Below are 14,229 nucleotides of genomic sequence, written 5' to 3' on the forward strand. Positions count from 1 at the left end.
CTTGTCTGCATTTGTTATGAAATTTTTGTCGGATATATGGTGATTAAAAAAATCTTTTTTATTGATTAAGAAAAAATTTCCATAGTTCCATGATTCATGTTCTTTCCCTCTCCTCCTCCCAGCCCCCTCCCATAGCCTATGTGCAGTTCCATTGGATTTTACATGTATCATTGATCAAGACCTATTTCCATATTATTGATATTTGCATTAGGACCATCCTTTAGAGTCTATATCCCCAATCATATCCCCATCGACCCATGTGATCAAGCAATTGTTTTTCTTCTGTGTTTCTACTTTATATGGTGAATTTTTGAGAAGGTGCCATTTACATTTGAGAAATTCATATACTCTATTCTGTATTCATTCAAATTCTCCAGAAGTCTATCATATATAATTTGTCTAAAATTCTATTCATTTCCTTAATCCTTTGTTGTTTATTTTATGGTTAGATTTATCCACACCCGAGAGGAATACATTTAAGTCCTCCATTAATATAGTTTTACTATCTCTTTCTTCCTATAACTCATTTAACTTTTCCTTCCAGAAGTTGGATGCCATTATTATATTTGGATGCCAATATTAATTCACTGTCTGTGCTGTCTTTTAGCAAAATGTACTTTCCTTGATTATCTCTTACAGTTGGAGCTATTTTTGCTTTGTTCTGAGATCATGATGGCAACTATTCTACATGCTAAAGCATGAGATTCCGTTCTAGACCACTATTTTAACTCTATGAGTGTTTTCTATTTGCAGTGTCTCACATAAATAACATATTGTTGGATTCTGGTTTCTAACACATTCTTCTATTCTCTTTCGTTTTATCAGTGAGTTCTTCATATTCACAATTATAATTGCTCTAACTGCATATTGCCCAGCATCTTCTCCTTTTTTCTTTCTTGTTCTCTTTTCCCCCTTTTCTTTTTGTTCAGTAGTCTCACTCTTGTCTGACTCTCTCTGACCCCGTTTAGGGTTTTCTTGGCAAAGATCCTGAAAGAGTTTGCCATATCCTTCTTCAGCTCATTTTACAGAAGAGGAAACTGAGGCCAACAGGATGAAGTGATTTGTGCTGGGTTACACAGCTAGGAAGTATGTGAAACAGTGTTTGAATTTAGGGAGATGAATCATCCTGATTTCAGGCTCAGCACCGCACCCACCCTCTTCCAAAGTCTGTTTTACTTCTGATTAGGAACTCTTAACCTCCTGGATCTACATTCTCTCTTAACCTGGCCCCTTCTCTTAGCCCCTTTCTCTCTTACTTGCCCAATTTGGTATATACATCTACATATATAGGCATAGACATATACACAGCCTTCCTCTAGTCAAGCAGGATTTAGGGACTGGTCAATTCTAGACTGACCACCATTGCTCTGAGCAAACCCATCCTGGATACGGTGCCCTAATAGCCCTCAAGGATCCCCAGAGGTGAGCAGGGGTCACTGGGACAGGAGATACACTCAAGTCAGCTCCCTGTAGAGCAGAGGCTTCTCTCCAAGCCTCCATGCTCAAGGCCATTCTCACCAAGTGGAGATCCAGACCTGGTCTGTTGGGCAAGGATGGCCTCCACATGCAAGGACAGCCTCAGAGCACCCTGGAAGTGTTCTAAGGAGGGAGCTCTCATTGGCCAGTCCTTGCCACGTCCCCCAGCCCCATCTCGCTCACTAGAGTGACCTCACAGGGCTGTGAAGAGGAAAATGAAGCAGCCAGTCAGGCCAAGAGCTGTCCTGGTTCCTGCCTGCAGCATCTCTTCTTGGGGAACAGTTGTCTCTGCTTGCATCAGTCCTAGCTATTCTCATCTCTGGTGGGAGAGTGGGAAGAGGGGACAGGGGCAAGCCTGTGAGTGGGAGGGAAGAGAGACAAAGCAGAAGCCAAAGAGAGGAAGGGAGGAGCTGGCTGTTAGCAGAGTATAAGGAAGGGAGGCCAGGACCAGGTGCCAAGGGCAGGGATGACCCTCTGTGGAGCTGGCAGAGCCATTTCCTCCAGACTGGTGCCTCCTGGGGGTCGCATATTCCCCAAACCCCGGTTCGATCTTCCTGTCTATCTTGACTGGCTGCTCACACAGGGTCTCCCCAGGGGGTTTCTCAGGGTCCCCTCCAGCTGGTCCAGGCTTCAGCCAGCAGGATGCCCATGATGAGGAGCACCAGGCCAGCCAGGCCAAGACGAATCACATTGCCAGTGGTGTAATCCTGGGAGGCAGCATCTGAGGGGGCAGAGGCTGTCACTGAGATAGAGGCAGGGCCTCCCCTTTCCCAGGAGCGCCAGGGTGCCACTTCCAGGCTACTCAGAGCCCAGCCACTGACCTGAGAGCCTTTAGTGCTCATTAGTCTGGGGATGTGGGTGAGAGCTGGGGGGCCCCCAGGCTCCAGGGGCTGCAGCTGACTCTCCCCCCTCTCCCTCAGGCCTTCTCTCCCCTGTCCCAGGTCTGTCTCTCCCTATGACTTGTTGCTTCCAATACTCTGTGGATCTCCTGTTTGTGCCACACTCCTTCCACGTGGCCTCCACTGGCCCAGGAGCTCCCTGGGAGCCAGGACTTTTGTCTCTCTGTGTATCCACAGCACTGAGCCCCGTGTCTGGCACATAGTAGGAGCTTAGTAAAGAGTTAACTGACTGTCCAGCTCTGACACCTGAGGATTCTGCCATCTGGTGACTCTCTTGTCTTGTTGCTCCAAGTGGGAGGGAAAAGCCAGAGAGCAGGAGGAGGAGCTGGTGGGGGGAGAGGAGCCCTCTGAGTCCTCCTCAGGGCCTCTTCTCAGGCTCCAGAGAGCTGAGGTCCAGTCAAGGCTCCAAGTCCTGACTAGGTCAATGGGACCCAGCGCTGGACAGAGGAGGGAGGTGAGGACATCCCTCCAGTGCTTCCACTTACTGGGAATTGGGCTGAGAGGAGCTAAGAGTTTCCTCTCCTGCCAGCCAGGCCTGGAGGAGGGGAGGGAAGGGATGGCAGAAATAGGGCATCTTCATTTGGGTCAAGGCCTGGGATGCCCTGGGGCTGCTGGGCAAGGGGAGAGAAGGGCTGGGGCTCCCTCACTCCATCAGCTCTTTCTTCCCTGGGCAGCTGCTGCCCACCTTCCATGTCCCTGCCTGGATCTTCACCTTCCTCACTTCAGGGTGCCAGGAGGGGTGGGATGGAGACAGAGGGGGAGGGGAGGAAGGACGTGGTTCTCTGAGGGCTCCCAGAAGAGCCAGGCAGGGAGGAATCCATAGAGAGGGGGCAGGAGAAGAGGGAGGCGCCAACACTGAGACCTGAGCCTTCCCCTGCCCTTCTCCTGGCTCCCCTGGACCTCCTCAAGCTAGAAATCCTAGAAAGGACCCAGCAGACCCACTGTGTGCCCCGAGGGAGCAGGGCTGAGGGGTCAGGGGGAGGGGAGGGTCTCCCTGGGATTCCCCCATTGCCCAGACTCTGGTCCTGTGTGTGAGCCCCTTCCCTCCCCACCCACCAGCCTTGCTGGCCTCTGGAGAGCAGGGCCGGGGGTGGCCCGGGGTGGCCCGGGGTGGCCCCGGGGCGGCCGGGGTCCGCTTACCCAGCAGCCGGAGTTCCAGGGGCTCGCTGGAGGCTGACCACTCATAGGGAGCGTCGCTGTGGAAGGTGTAGCATCTGTAAGTCCCTCCCTGGGCCGCAGTGCCGGCCGGGAGGGAGAAGTTGGTCTGGGCGCCCCTTTGCTGCCTCTGGGCCGCGCCCAGGGCCACCTGGCCTCCGTCCTTGTACAGAGCAGACCTGTCGTGCCACAGCTTTGCCTGGCACTGAAGGGTCACGTTCTGTCCTGAGGCCACGTCGAGGCTGGGCAGCGCCCGCAAGGAGGGTTTGCTGGATCCGCCTGGGGAAGGAGGCGGCGGGCTTAGCAGAGACACTCCCTCCCCTCCCGGGGCCCAGGCAGAGCTGGGAGAGGGCCAGGGCGGTGCCAGGCCCTTCTCTTGGCTTGGGGCAGGGCAGGGGCGAGCCCCAGGGAGCCGCCACGTGCCGGGTCTCCCGAGAGCAAAGCTGGCTCCTGCGGAGGAGGCAGCAGCCCCAGAGAGGGGAGGCCAGAGGCGGCACCGCCTCGGCCAGGGCTCGGGGCCTTCCTCTCACCTGTCACCACCAGCTTCAGGGGGTCGCTGTTCTCCGAGCAGCCTGATTGGCTCCAATAGCAGCACCTATAGACCCCCCCATGGCTGGCCGTGACAGACGACAGGAGGAACTCGGCCTCCAGGGCAGCGGCCGGAGGCATGACCATGTATTCATCCGCGTAGCCGGAGGGTCCTGCCTTCCTCAGGATGAAGAGATGAGCCCGAAGAGGCCCCCGACACCAAAGGCTCACAGGCTTGCCCTGGGGGGTCACCGAGGCGGGCTCAGCCCTGAGGGAGGGTCTCAGGGATATGCCTGGGAGGGAATCAGAGACCAGAGTCCCAGCGGGTCCCCCCGAACCACCCGGCCTGCTCCTCCCCGCCGCCCCTCTCTGAGTCTTCCCATCCCAGCAGCCCAGACTCTCCCTCCCTCCCCTCCCCTCCCCCTGGGCTGCCTTGGAGGCCGTTGGCTGTGCCCGGTGGGCTGGGTTTGGGCAAAGGACTTACCCTCTGGAGCCTGCATCCTCTCTTCCAGACACAGCCCTAGAGGAGACGCTCCGGGTTAGACTGAGCTCTTCTAGAACCCCCATCCTTGCCATGAAGCCCGAGGGACAGCGGCCGGACACCAGAAGACCCGGCTCCCCTCCCCCCCTCTGGGCCTTAGTTCCCTTTTCTGTCAAGTGGGCTTTCGGGCTGGACTCGGTTTGCCCGAGGTTCCTCCCAGCTTTCGGAGTCTTCTGAGAGGCCTCGGAGCTCTGCCCCCAGCACTCACCCAGGCACAGCAGGACCCGGAGTCTGGAGGCCATGGTGGCCCAGGTGCTGCTGGGAGAGCAGACCCAAAGCACCGAGGCAGAAGCGGTGGTCAGGGCCAGCCCATCCCAGCGACCGGCCTGCTGCGGAGAAGGGGGCAGCCCCTTCCTCCTTGTGGCTTTCACATCATCCCCGGGGGCGGAGGGGGGAGGTAGTTGGCAGATGGAAGGGGAAGTAAGGTCAGAGGAAGCCCAGAATGGAAGAGGAAGCCTCAGTTTGAAGGCAACCTCTACCCCTACCAGGCTTGTGACCAAGTCCAGTCTCTGCACCTCCCTAGTTCTCAGTTTTCTCCTCTGGATAATGGGCAGGAGGTGGCTTCATTGAGTCTAGGTGCCCAATTGTTCCAGGATTGTATGATTCCTTTGAAAATTTTGATTCTTATATTCTGTCTTCGAATCAATACTGTGTATCAGTTTCAAGGCAGAAGAGTAGAGAGCGAGGCAATGTGGGTTAAGAGTCATGCCCAGGGTAGGCAGCTGGGTGGCTCAGTGGATTGAGAGCCAGGCCCAGAGATGGGAGGTTCTGGGTTCAAATGTGACCTCAGATACTTCCTAGCTGTGTGACCCTGGGCAAGTCACTTAATCCCCATTGCTAGGAAATATCTGAAGCCAAATTTGAACTGAAGACCTGCTGTCTTTAGGATAGGGATTATATGATTTTTAACCTAATCCCCAAACCAGACCCTGACCCTCAGGGCTTGTTCCCTAAAAACTAGATCTCTCCCTACTTTTCAACATGGCCTACTTTGTAACCAGAGACAGATCTCTGTTTCATCTCTGAACCTCTCTCTCTCTCTCTCTCTCTCTCTCTCCTCTCCTCTCCTCTCCTCTCCTCTCTCTCTGTCTCTCTGTCTCTCTCTGTCTCTCTGTCTCTGTCTCTGTCTCTGTCTCTCTCTCTCTCTGTCTCTCTCTCTCTCTGTCTCTGTCTCTGTCTCTTTCTTTCTCCCTTCCTCTCTCCCTCTCATAATATCTGTCTGAAGTAAATTTCTCTTTCCTGTGCCACTCTCATGATGTCATCTCCCATCACCTGGAGTGGAGGCCAGATACCACTGAGTAAACTGAGGCTAGACCAGCCGCTGAAAAAGGAGTCAAGAATATGGCAAGATCAGGAGGGCAGGATGATCTTCCCTGTAACACCTCCTAGACTGCCTCCATGGGTGGCCCAGACAAATAAAGAAACTATGGTTGGCTCCTGAGATGTGCCATGTAAGAGTTAGTGGATGGAGAAAATACTATAAGGTGAGGCAAGGAGGAAATGGAGGTCTGGGGTGTGCTGTGTATGGTGCTGACTGGACAGTGGTGGAATATAGGGCCCACAATGGAGTCCACAGATTAGTCAGCTGAGTACCTACTTTCCCCTCTCCTTCCTCCTCATCCTCCTCCTTTTGAATTAATGAAGTTATTAAGCCATAATCAGCCTCATAATGCTTCCTTCCCTCCCTTCCTTCTCATACTTTACTCTCCTTCACATATATATCTTACCTGCTCTGACCTCCTTAGTCTTCCTGGCAAGGAGGATCCATTTCCTGTCATTCTATATTCGTACCGCCTGCCCTCTAGGCCTGGGAATCTCTTCCTCCTCTTCACTCCTGCCTAATTTCCTCCAAAACCCTGTCTTCTGCAGGAAGGAAGCTTTCCACTTCCCCACCTGCTAGTCTCTGTCAAAATAAATCTGGGATAGCGAGAGACTGAGGCACAAAAGGTCCAAGCTTGACTATTTATTGGCAAGGCTAGCAATCACCAATGATGGAAATCAATGGTCCCTCTGTAATGAAAGGTCCCTGACACAGAGGAGCTCTTTTACACAGTTTAGGGATTTTATGGGGTCCAGAAATGCACCCCATCCCCCAACTAAGATTGGGATTGATTCTTAATTTTGCTTAATTCCACCTGACCGTGAGTCTTCACCCATCCTGGTGACCATAAAACCCATATTAGGCCAATGTCCTTTTGTAAGAACCAAGCCCACAGCATCCTCCCAGACCAGGCACTTTCCAGAGTTCATGGTGTTATGAAGGGAGACGTAGACTTAGTCAACCTTCCAGAACATTCTCCAGAAGGTTCCTCATCTACCAGTTCCTGTACCAATGGAGTCCTGTGCTACAAACACATCTTGAGCTCAGGTTAAATCACCTGCCATCCATCTTTCTTCTCTCCCTCCTCTGCCATCTTGTTTTGCTCACTTATTGAGAGTTGGCATTAGATCCACACACTAATACTCCAAACCTCAAAGCCTTCAAGCTTAGTTACAAGATAAAATTTGATTATAATAGTCTCAGTTATGATTAACAAACTCTTAGCTCAAGTTCACACCTTCTGCTTTCTAGTTACCTCCCATCTCTGCAGACTCTTATGTACATCATTATTTATTCAGATATGATCTCCCTCATTAGAATGGGAGCTTCTTGAGGGCTAGGACTGTTTTTTGGTCTTTGTATCCCCATCATGTAGCAAGGTGATTGGCACAGCAAAAGCTTAATAATCCCTGACTCCCTTGACTATCTCCCTCTGTCTTTTTGGCTTTGACACTGTACTCTGGATATTCAACTAGCTCTGCTTTCATACCTCTATATCAGTGATTCCCAAAGTGGGCGCCACTGCCTCCTGGTGGATGCTACAGCAATCCAGGATGGCAGTGATGGCCACAGGTGCATTTATCTTTCCTATTAATTGCTATTAAAATTTTTTAAAATTTTTATTTCCAGGGAGCTAAGGAATATTTTTTCTGGAAAGGGGGTGGGAGGCCAAAAAAGTTTGGGAACCACTGCTCTATATAAAGCTCTTAGAGAGCTCAAATCTCAATCTCTCAAACCTCGGGGTCCTCATATTTCCAAGTCTCTGTGTCCCAGAGTCAATACTACCAGAATTCTATCTCCATCCCCTAATTTGAATGCAAGAAACTTATAAATGGAGCACAAATGTAAAACAAGCTTAACATAAAAAAAGAGACTTGTTATCATAATACTAAGCCAGTTGAATACTTCTCCAAATTGTCTAGAGGGGAAAATATTCCAAGAATTTCTCTCCCCTCTCCCACTTTTTGGCCTTCTTTGCTGGTTGAATTAAAAAAATCATCGTAAAGAAGTTATCGCTCCTAATCTTCCAGAAACAATGCTCGGTACAATCGGTAATGATTCAGATCACAGATTGTCTTCATCATGAACAATGATTGTCCCCAAATAATTTATTGACCCTGATATAAATCTGTTTTAAATCAATCAGTTCTAGAAGTTGCACCATGATCCCAACTACTTTTCTAGATTATATCTTAATTAATTCAATCTTAATTAATATCTTAATTAAATCAATATCTATGAAATAAAGTTTGGGAATTGTTAGAAAGTGTCAGATCTATCTCTAACTCCCACAAGCATGTTTTCCCTTGTTGACTTTGCTTCCCATTAAAGAGAAAATTTATTATATGTGTGTGGTAGGTCCCCGAAATAGAGGAGGGAATGGAGTGGGATGCAGAAAACCCAGAAGTTCTGGGAACACATGAAGGATTCCTCTAAACCCGTCTGGCCAGATAAGACCATTCCAGATGACCACTGGTAAAAAGATAAAGATGGTGTGTGCATTTCACGCTTCTGAGATCTGCAAATCTCCCCAGTAGACAACTTTGTCCCTCTTTGACCATGTATCAACCTCAAGCCCACTTCCCGAGAGTCTCCAGCCCTTGTAAATCACATGTCAACCTCAAGTCCTCCTTCCCCCAAGTCTCTTTTCCAGGAGGCTCTTTCTGCCATGTTTTCTGTCATGTACCCAGTTCTTCCCTACAACCAATAAAAACTTCATCTTTGGTTAATTTAAGCAGGCAAACTTGGGGCAGCTGTGTGGCTCAGTGGATGGAGAGCCAGGCCCAGAGAGGGGAAGTCCTGGGTTCAAATCTGACCTCAGACACTTCCTAGCTGTGTGACCCTGGGCAAGTCACTTGACCCCCATTGCCTAGCCCTCACCACCCTTCTGCCTTGGAACCAATAGACACTATTGATTCTAAGACAGAAGGTGAGGGTTTAAAAAAAAAGACAGGCAGACTTCTACCTGCAAATCTACCTTACAATCATCTCCCAAATAAATCTCTAAATTTATTGGAGTGCCTTGTGATTCCTTAGAAGTGAATTCCTAGTGAATCAGGATCGTTCTTACCCCATAATGTGTAATTATGGTTTATAATTTCCCGTGTCAAGAGCTTCTCTGAACTTTTTTTTTTCTTAGTCCCCTTGGGCTTTAATTCTACCTGGTGTCCATTTAAATAAGCTTGATTCTTTGACGTCTTTTTTCTCCCAAGTTCTTCACTTATCAACCCAACCAGACTTAAAAATTCTGGAACTTCAGTGACCATCTTTTGCCTTTTTGAATCCTCAGTGCTTGGAATAGTGCTTGGTCCCTTAGCAGACTCTTTTTTTTTTTTTAAACCCTTGTACTTTCGGTGTATTGTCTCATAGGTGGAAGAGTGGTAAGGGTGGGCAATGGGGGTCAAGTGACCTGCCCAGGGTCACACAGCTGGGAAGTGGCTGAGGCCGGGTTTGAACCTAGGACTTCCCCTCTCTGGGCCTGGCTCTCACTCCACTGAGCTACCCAGCTGCCCCCTCCTTAGCAGACTCTTAATAAATACTGATTGATTGATTTATTGATTGATTCTTAAACTTCATTGTTTTTCACTTCCTTTCTAACCCTATTGTTTTCTTATCCTTACACATCTGCATTTTTAAAGTAGTGCAATTTCCTTTAAGGACCTCAAATCCATTGCATTAACTCTGGAAGGGGGCTTTGGGCTTTGCAGAGGGAAGTGGTCAGACTTTCAGGGAATTTCTCTTTTTGTAAGACTTTCTCCTGGTTGATTTCTCACTTAAGAAGGTGCAACCAGAACTATTCTAATTCCTTCTAGAGAATTTGGCTTTTGACTTACTGGGCAATTAAATTCCCTGATGGCATCATTCTGAGAAGCCCACTGTGTCATGGAAATCAAACTGCCTGCAAAAAAAAAGGGGAAGGTAACAACTGTTTTTTCCCTTCAAAAATATTTTGCTTGCCTCCTTTTCTTTGGCCCTTGAGGCATGCCTTTTCTTAAGGCTATTTTACTGAATGAATAAGTATGTTTTAAGCAGGAGAACGGGGAGAAAGATTAAAAACCAAAGGAAAGAGTCCTTAAGCACATGAAAAGTCTCTTCAACCTAATTAAAGACCATCAAAGTAGCAGCAATGAAAGGTCTTTAATGGAGGCAAGAAGATTTTGATCTGGGTTGTCCTCCAAGTTCTTGGGAGCCCAGGAGTAGAGGGAGTCAGGGTTAAAATAACCTCATGGAAGGGACAGCCTGGAAAAGCAGGCACTACGTTGTTTCACATAAGAACCTCAAGTCCACCACCTGGGACCAGTAGCAGTAGCCAGAGGCTGGGGAGGCTGGAGAGTGGGATCTCGCTCTTGAGCAATATGTGACTCTGGGAAGGAACAAGATCAGCTGAATGTCAGTTGCTGTATTCTATAGTCCAAAATCTGAAAACTCCAAAATAAATTTTGAGGATTTTCTGGAGAGAATAATCATCATTTTGAATTGACCTCACACAGAGAAACAAATGTCAAATGGTTGGTTTTGCCAGCAAATCCCTCTATCATGAACCCCTGGCCTGCTCTCCTTCCCCGTGTCTTCCCTCCAGGGCTCCCGGGGCTCCTTCAAGTCCTAACTAAAATCTTTCCTCTATAGGAAGCTTTTCCTGATCTCTCTTAATGCTAGAGCTTTCCTTTTCTTGGTTATTTCCAGTTTATTTGTCTAGATCTGTGTTGGCAGACCTATGGCATGTGTGTCAGACAGACCAGCACTTGGTCTCTAAAAGGTTTGCCATCACTGGTCTAGATGCTGCCTGTACATGGTTGTTTGAAGGTTGTTGCCACCATTAGACCCAAGATTCCTTGAGATCAGGGATTGTCTGTTTCCTTTCTCTGTGTCCCTAGGGCTTAGCACAATGTCTAGCATGCTATAAATGGTCAATAAATGCTTTGCCACCACAAAAAGCACAGCTATAAATATTTTTTGTACAAACACAACCAGCCACTTTCACTTCTAATTTATAGTATTCTTTAATGCTAGAAATGTGTCCAATCTGTAATAAAACAACTGAGGCAGGGCCCTGAACCTGAATCTATTAGAGGGGCCAGACTCCTGCTGAGATTTTTCTAAGGAGATCAGACTAAAGCAAAGTTTCTATAGTCATCATTATTATTTGACTCTAAAAATGCTATAAGAATAAGACAGCAAAAAGAAATTGGATGAATACAGCATAGGCCAAGAAGAGACAAATGATTGCTTTTGTAGATATTTGGTTTCTTTAAAGAACCTTAGAAAGTCAGCTAAAAATTAATAGAAATAATTCATAATTGATATAATCAATCTATTATTTATTATAAATATTTTTATCTATTATAATTATACATATTAATTTACTTAAAATAACATAAAATATAAATATATAAAATAATAATGGATAATGATAAATAATGGTAGGAATAATTAATATTAGAAATAATTTGGTGAACCAGTAGGTCACTAAACAATCTCCCTAAATAATCAGCATTTGTTTATACTATCAATGAAACCCAATAGAAAAGTAAGAAAATCAAATTCCATTTAGAATTGATAGAGGATCTATAAATTATCTGGGGGCTCAATTGCCAAGACCACAGGAATTATATAAATTCATCTAAAAAGACTGATTGTAAAGACAATCATTGGGATAGGAACCAGGCCTGTGATGTCATTAGATTAGCAAACTTTAAGGTGAAGAAATGCATTCTTGCCATTGCAAGTGGGCTGCTTCTGTGCAAATTCTAGTCTAAGAGAGTTGCCTAGAACCCCAGATTTTGTTTGGAGTTATACAGATGTTATGCACAGGGGCAAGACTTGAACCAGGTCTGTTTGACATTAAAGCCAGTTCTCTATCCATTATACCATGTGTCCTCTTACTTGTTCATGGCTGGGTCATGCTAATGCAATATACAACACAGATGAATTTGTAAATTCGGTTCCATTTCTAATATCACAGAAAATATTCTATTATCTAATACATAATATCTGATATCTATTATCATAAATAATATGTATCATAGATAGTGTACTGGCTACTTCCCCTCTGCCTACAAACACTTATCTTCTGTCTTAGAATTGATACTAAGTTATCAGTTCCAAATCAGAAGAACTTGAGGGCTAGGCAGCAAATGGGGATTAAGTGACTTGCCCAGGGTCACACAGATTTAAACCCAGGTCCTCCCATCTCTGGGTCTGGTTCTCAATCCACTGAGCCACCTAGCTGCCTCCTTATAAGATACACTTTTAAGGTGAATCCACATTATGGGTATTTTATCCAATGCTTTCCTAAGTCTGCACCACCAATTCATGCCCCAATTTATAGTGGTATAAATGCTTACACTGAAAATTTAGCAGTCGGCTCAAGTATACCCCAAAGAGGTTTTTAAAAACAAGGGCAGGAATTCATACGTACAAAAGGCTTATAGTGGCTTTTATGTTGCAGCAAGGATGGAGTATTGGTAGTTAGTCACCATGTATACAGTGCTTGCTAGATGCCAGGCGTTAAGCTAAGGACTTTACAAATGTCTTGTGACCTTCATAACAACCCTGAGAGACGAGTGCTGATATTATCCCCATTTTACAGATGAAATATATATATATATATATGTATATGTATATATATAGCTTTTAAACTGTCCCCAGGAGTGCTGGGGTGGGGAGGATGGAAGGGAACTCTGCTGGCTAGAGAAGGAGCCTCTGATCTGCCCCTGCCCAATCTCTTCTCCCCCTCCAGAAAGGGACCAACACAAACATAGGACTGAAGCTCAGGGCTCCTCACCAGGCACCAGAGTCCCAGGCTCCACTTCCTGTCCAGTTTCCCTAACAAAATGAGATGTTGTAACAGTGCTTAGCACATGGCCTGGCACATGGTAGATGCTTAATAAATACTTGGTTCCTTCCACCAAATGATTATGTATGAATAATGGAATCATAAGCAATAAGAGAAAGGACGGATTCAGAAAGAGCTGAGAAGAGCTTATCTGAACAGAAGCAGAGGAAAAGGAAGAGAACCTAGACAACAATCAACATAATAATTACAACCTTGTAAAAGAAAACATTTCTTCCCAGCTGTGTGACCCTGGGCAAGTCACTTGACCCTCCATTGCCTACCCTTACCAATCTTCCACCTATAAGTCAATACACAGAAGTTAAGGGTTCAAAAAATTAAAAAAAAAAAAAAAGAAAACATTTCTGAAAGACTTCAGAATTCTATTCAAAGCAATGACCCATCCTGTCTTAGAAGCTGATAATGAAAGATAATGAAGCCTTCTCCCACCTCTTGGCACGGAGGGATGACCGAGAAATGTCCAGAAAGAGTCATGTTTTCACACTCAATCAATGCAACCCCAAGTGGTTTTACTTGGCTACGTTTTGCTTATAAAGGAGACTTTTTATTTGTCAGGAAGAGATCCTGAAATTGGAGAGAGGAGATCAGGTAGGAAGTGGATAGTAATGAGAAAAAGAAGAGAGGAAATAATGTCAAAGAAGCGTTTTTTTTGTTGTGTTTTTTTTTAATACCCAGAAGAAACCTGAAGGAAGTCCAGGAAGGGATAACAGGACAATATTGTCTTTAAATATAAAATTTAATGTGTATTAATTCATAACAATTCATGAACTCAATACATATTAATTCACAGTACATATTAATATGGAAATTCATAAAATTTAATGGGTTTGAAAATAAAACAAGATATCTGTAGTAACTTGACAATTTCACAGATTTCCCTCAGTCTTTCAGAAATGTGTTTATTTATAGATAATTTTCTAATTTAGATTCTTTTAAGAAAGATACGGCTTCTACTTCCAGGCCTGAGGAGACCATAGGACGTCCAGATTCTTCCTTATTAGACCAAATGGAGAGAATTGTGGTGAGATCTGATCTCAACAATTTTGGAAAAATATCAGTTAACTGAAGAGAGGGCAGAGAAAGACAAAATCAGTGAAGGGCCTAGAACTCATCCCATATTGGGGACAAGTGGAAGAAATTGGATGTGGTTAGTTTTCAGAAGAGGAAACAGGGAAAAAGAACTGTGTCCAAATCTCCAAAGACTTGGACATGTGAAAGAGAGGCTCCACTTGGTCCAAGTAACATTGGGTAGGAATTAGGAAAAGACAATTTAGGTTTGACTTCAGAAAGAACCGCCTTGACCATTAGAACTGTCAAGAGTTGAGGCAGGTTGTTCCCCATCCCTGGAAGTAAGAAGGAACTGGAAGACCATTTGTCTAGTACACACAGGGGATCATTTTTTAGCTTCAGGTTGGACCAGATAGACAATGGAGTCCCACTCATCTCTAAAAGTCTT

At 46.1% G+C, this 14,229-nt stretch overlaps 1 protein-coding gene and 1 pseudogene across 1 annotated transcript in view; one reads left to right on the forward strand and one right to left on the reverse strand.

Moving 5' to 3' along the window:
- Positions 1-1,706: 1,706 nt before the first annotated feature.
- On the reverse strand, positions 1,707-4,841 carry LOC123242949 (annotated as a pseudogene).
- Positions 4,840-14,229, forward strand: part of LOC123240829 (troponin I, cardiac muscle-like) — a 12,906-nt gene continuing 3,516 nt past the window's right edge. The window contains exon 1 of the mRNA XM_044668544.1: positions 4,840-4,996. Within this exon, the coding sequence (XP_044524479.1) occupies positions 4,840-4,996 (157 nt within the window). The remainder of the gene's footprint in view (positions 4,997-14,229) is intronic.

This window comes from Gracilinanus agilis, chromosome 3 (genome assembly GCF_016433145.1).
Source record: "Gracilinanus agilis isolate LMUSP501 chromosome 3, AgileGrace, whole genome shotgun sequence".
NCBI lineage: Eukaryota > Metazoa > Chordata > Mammalia > Didelphimorphia > Didelphidae > Gracilinanus > Gracilinanus agilis.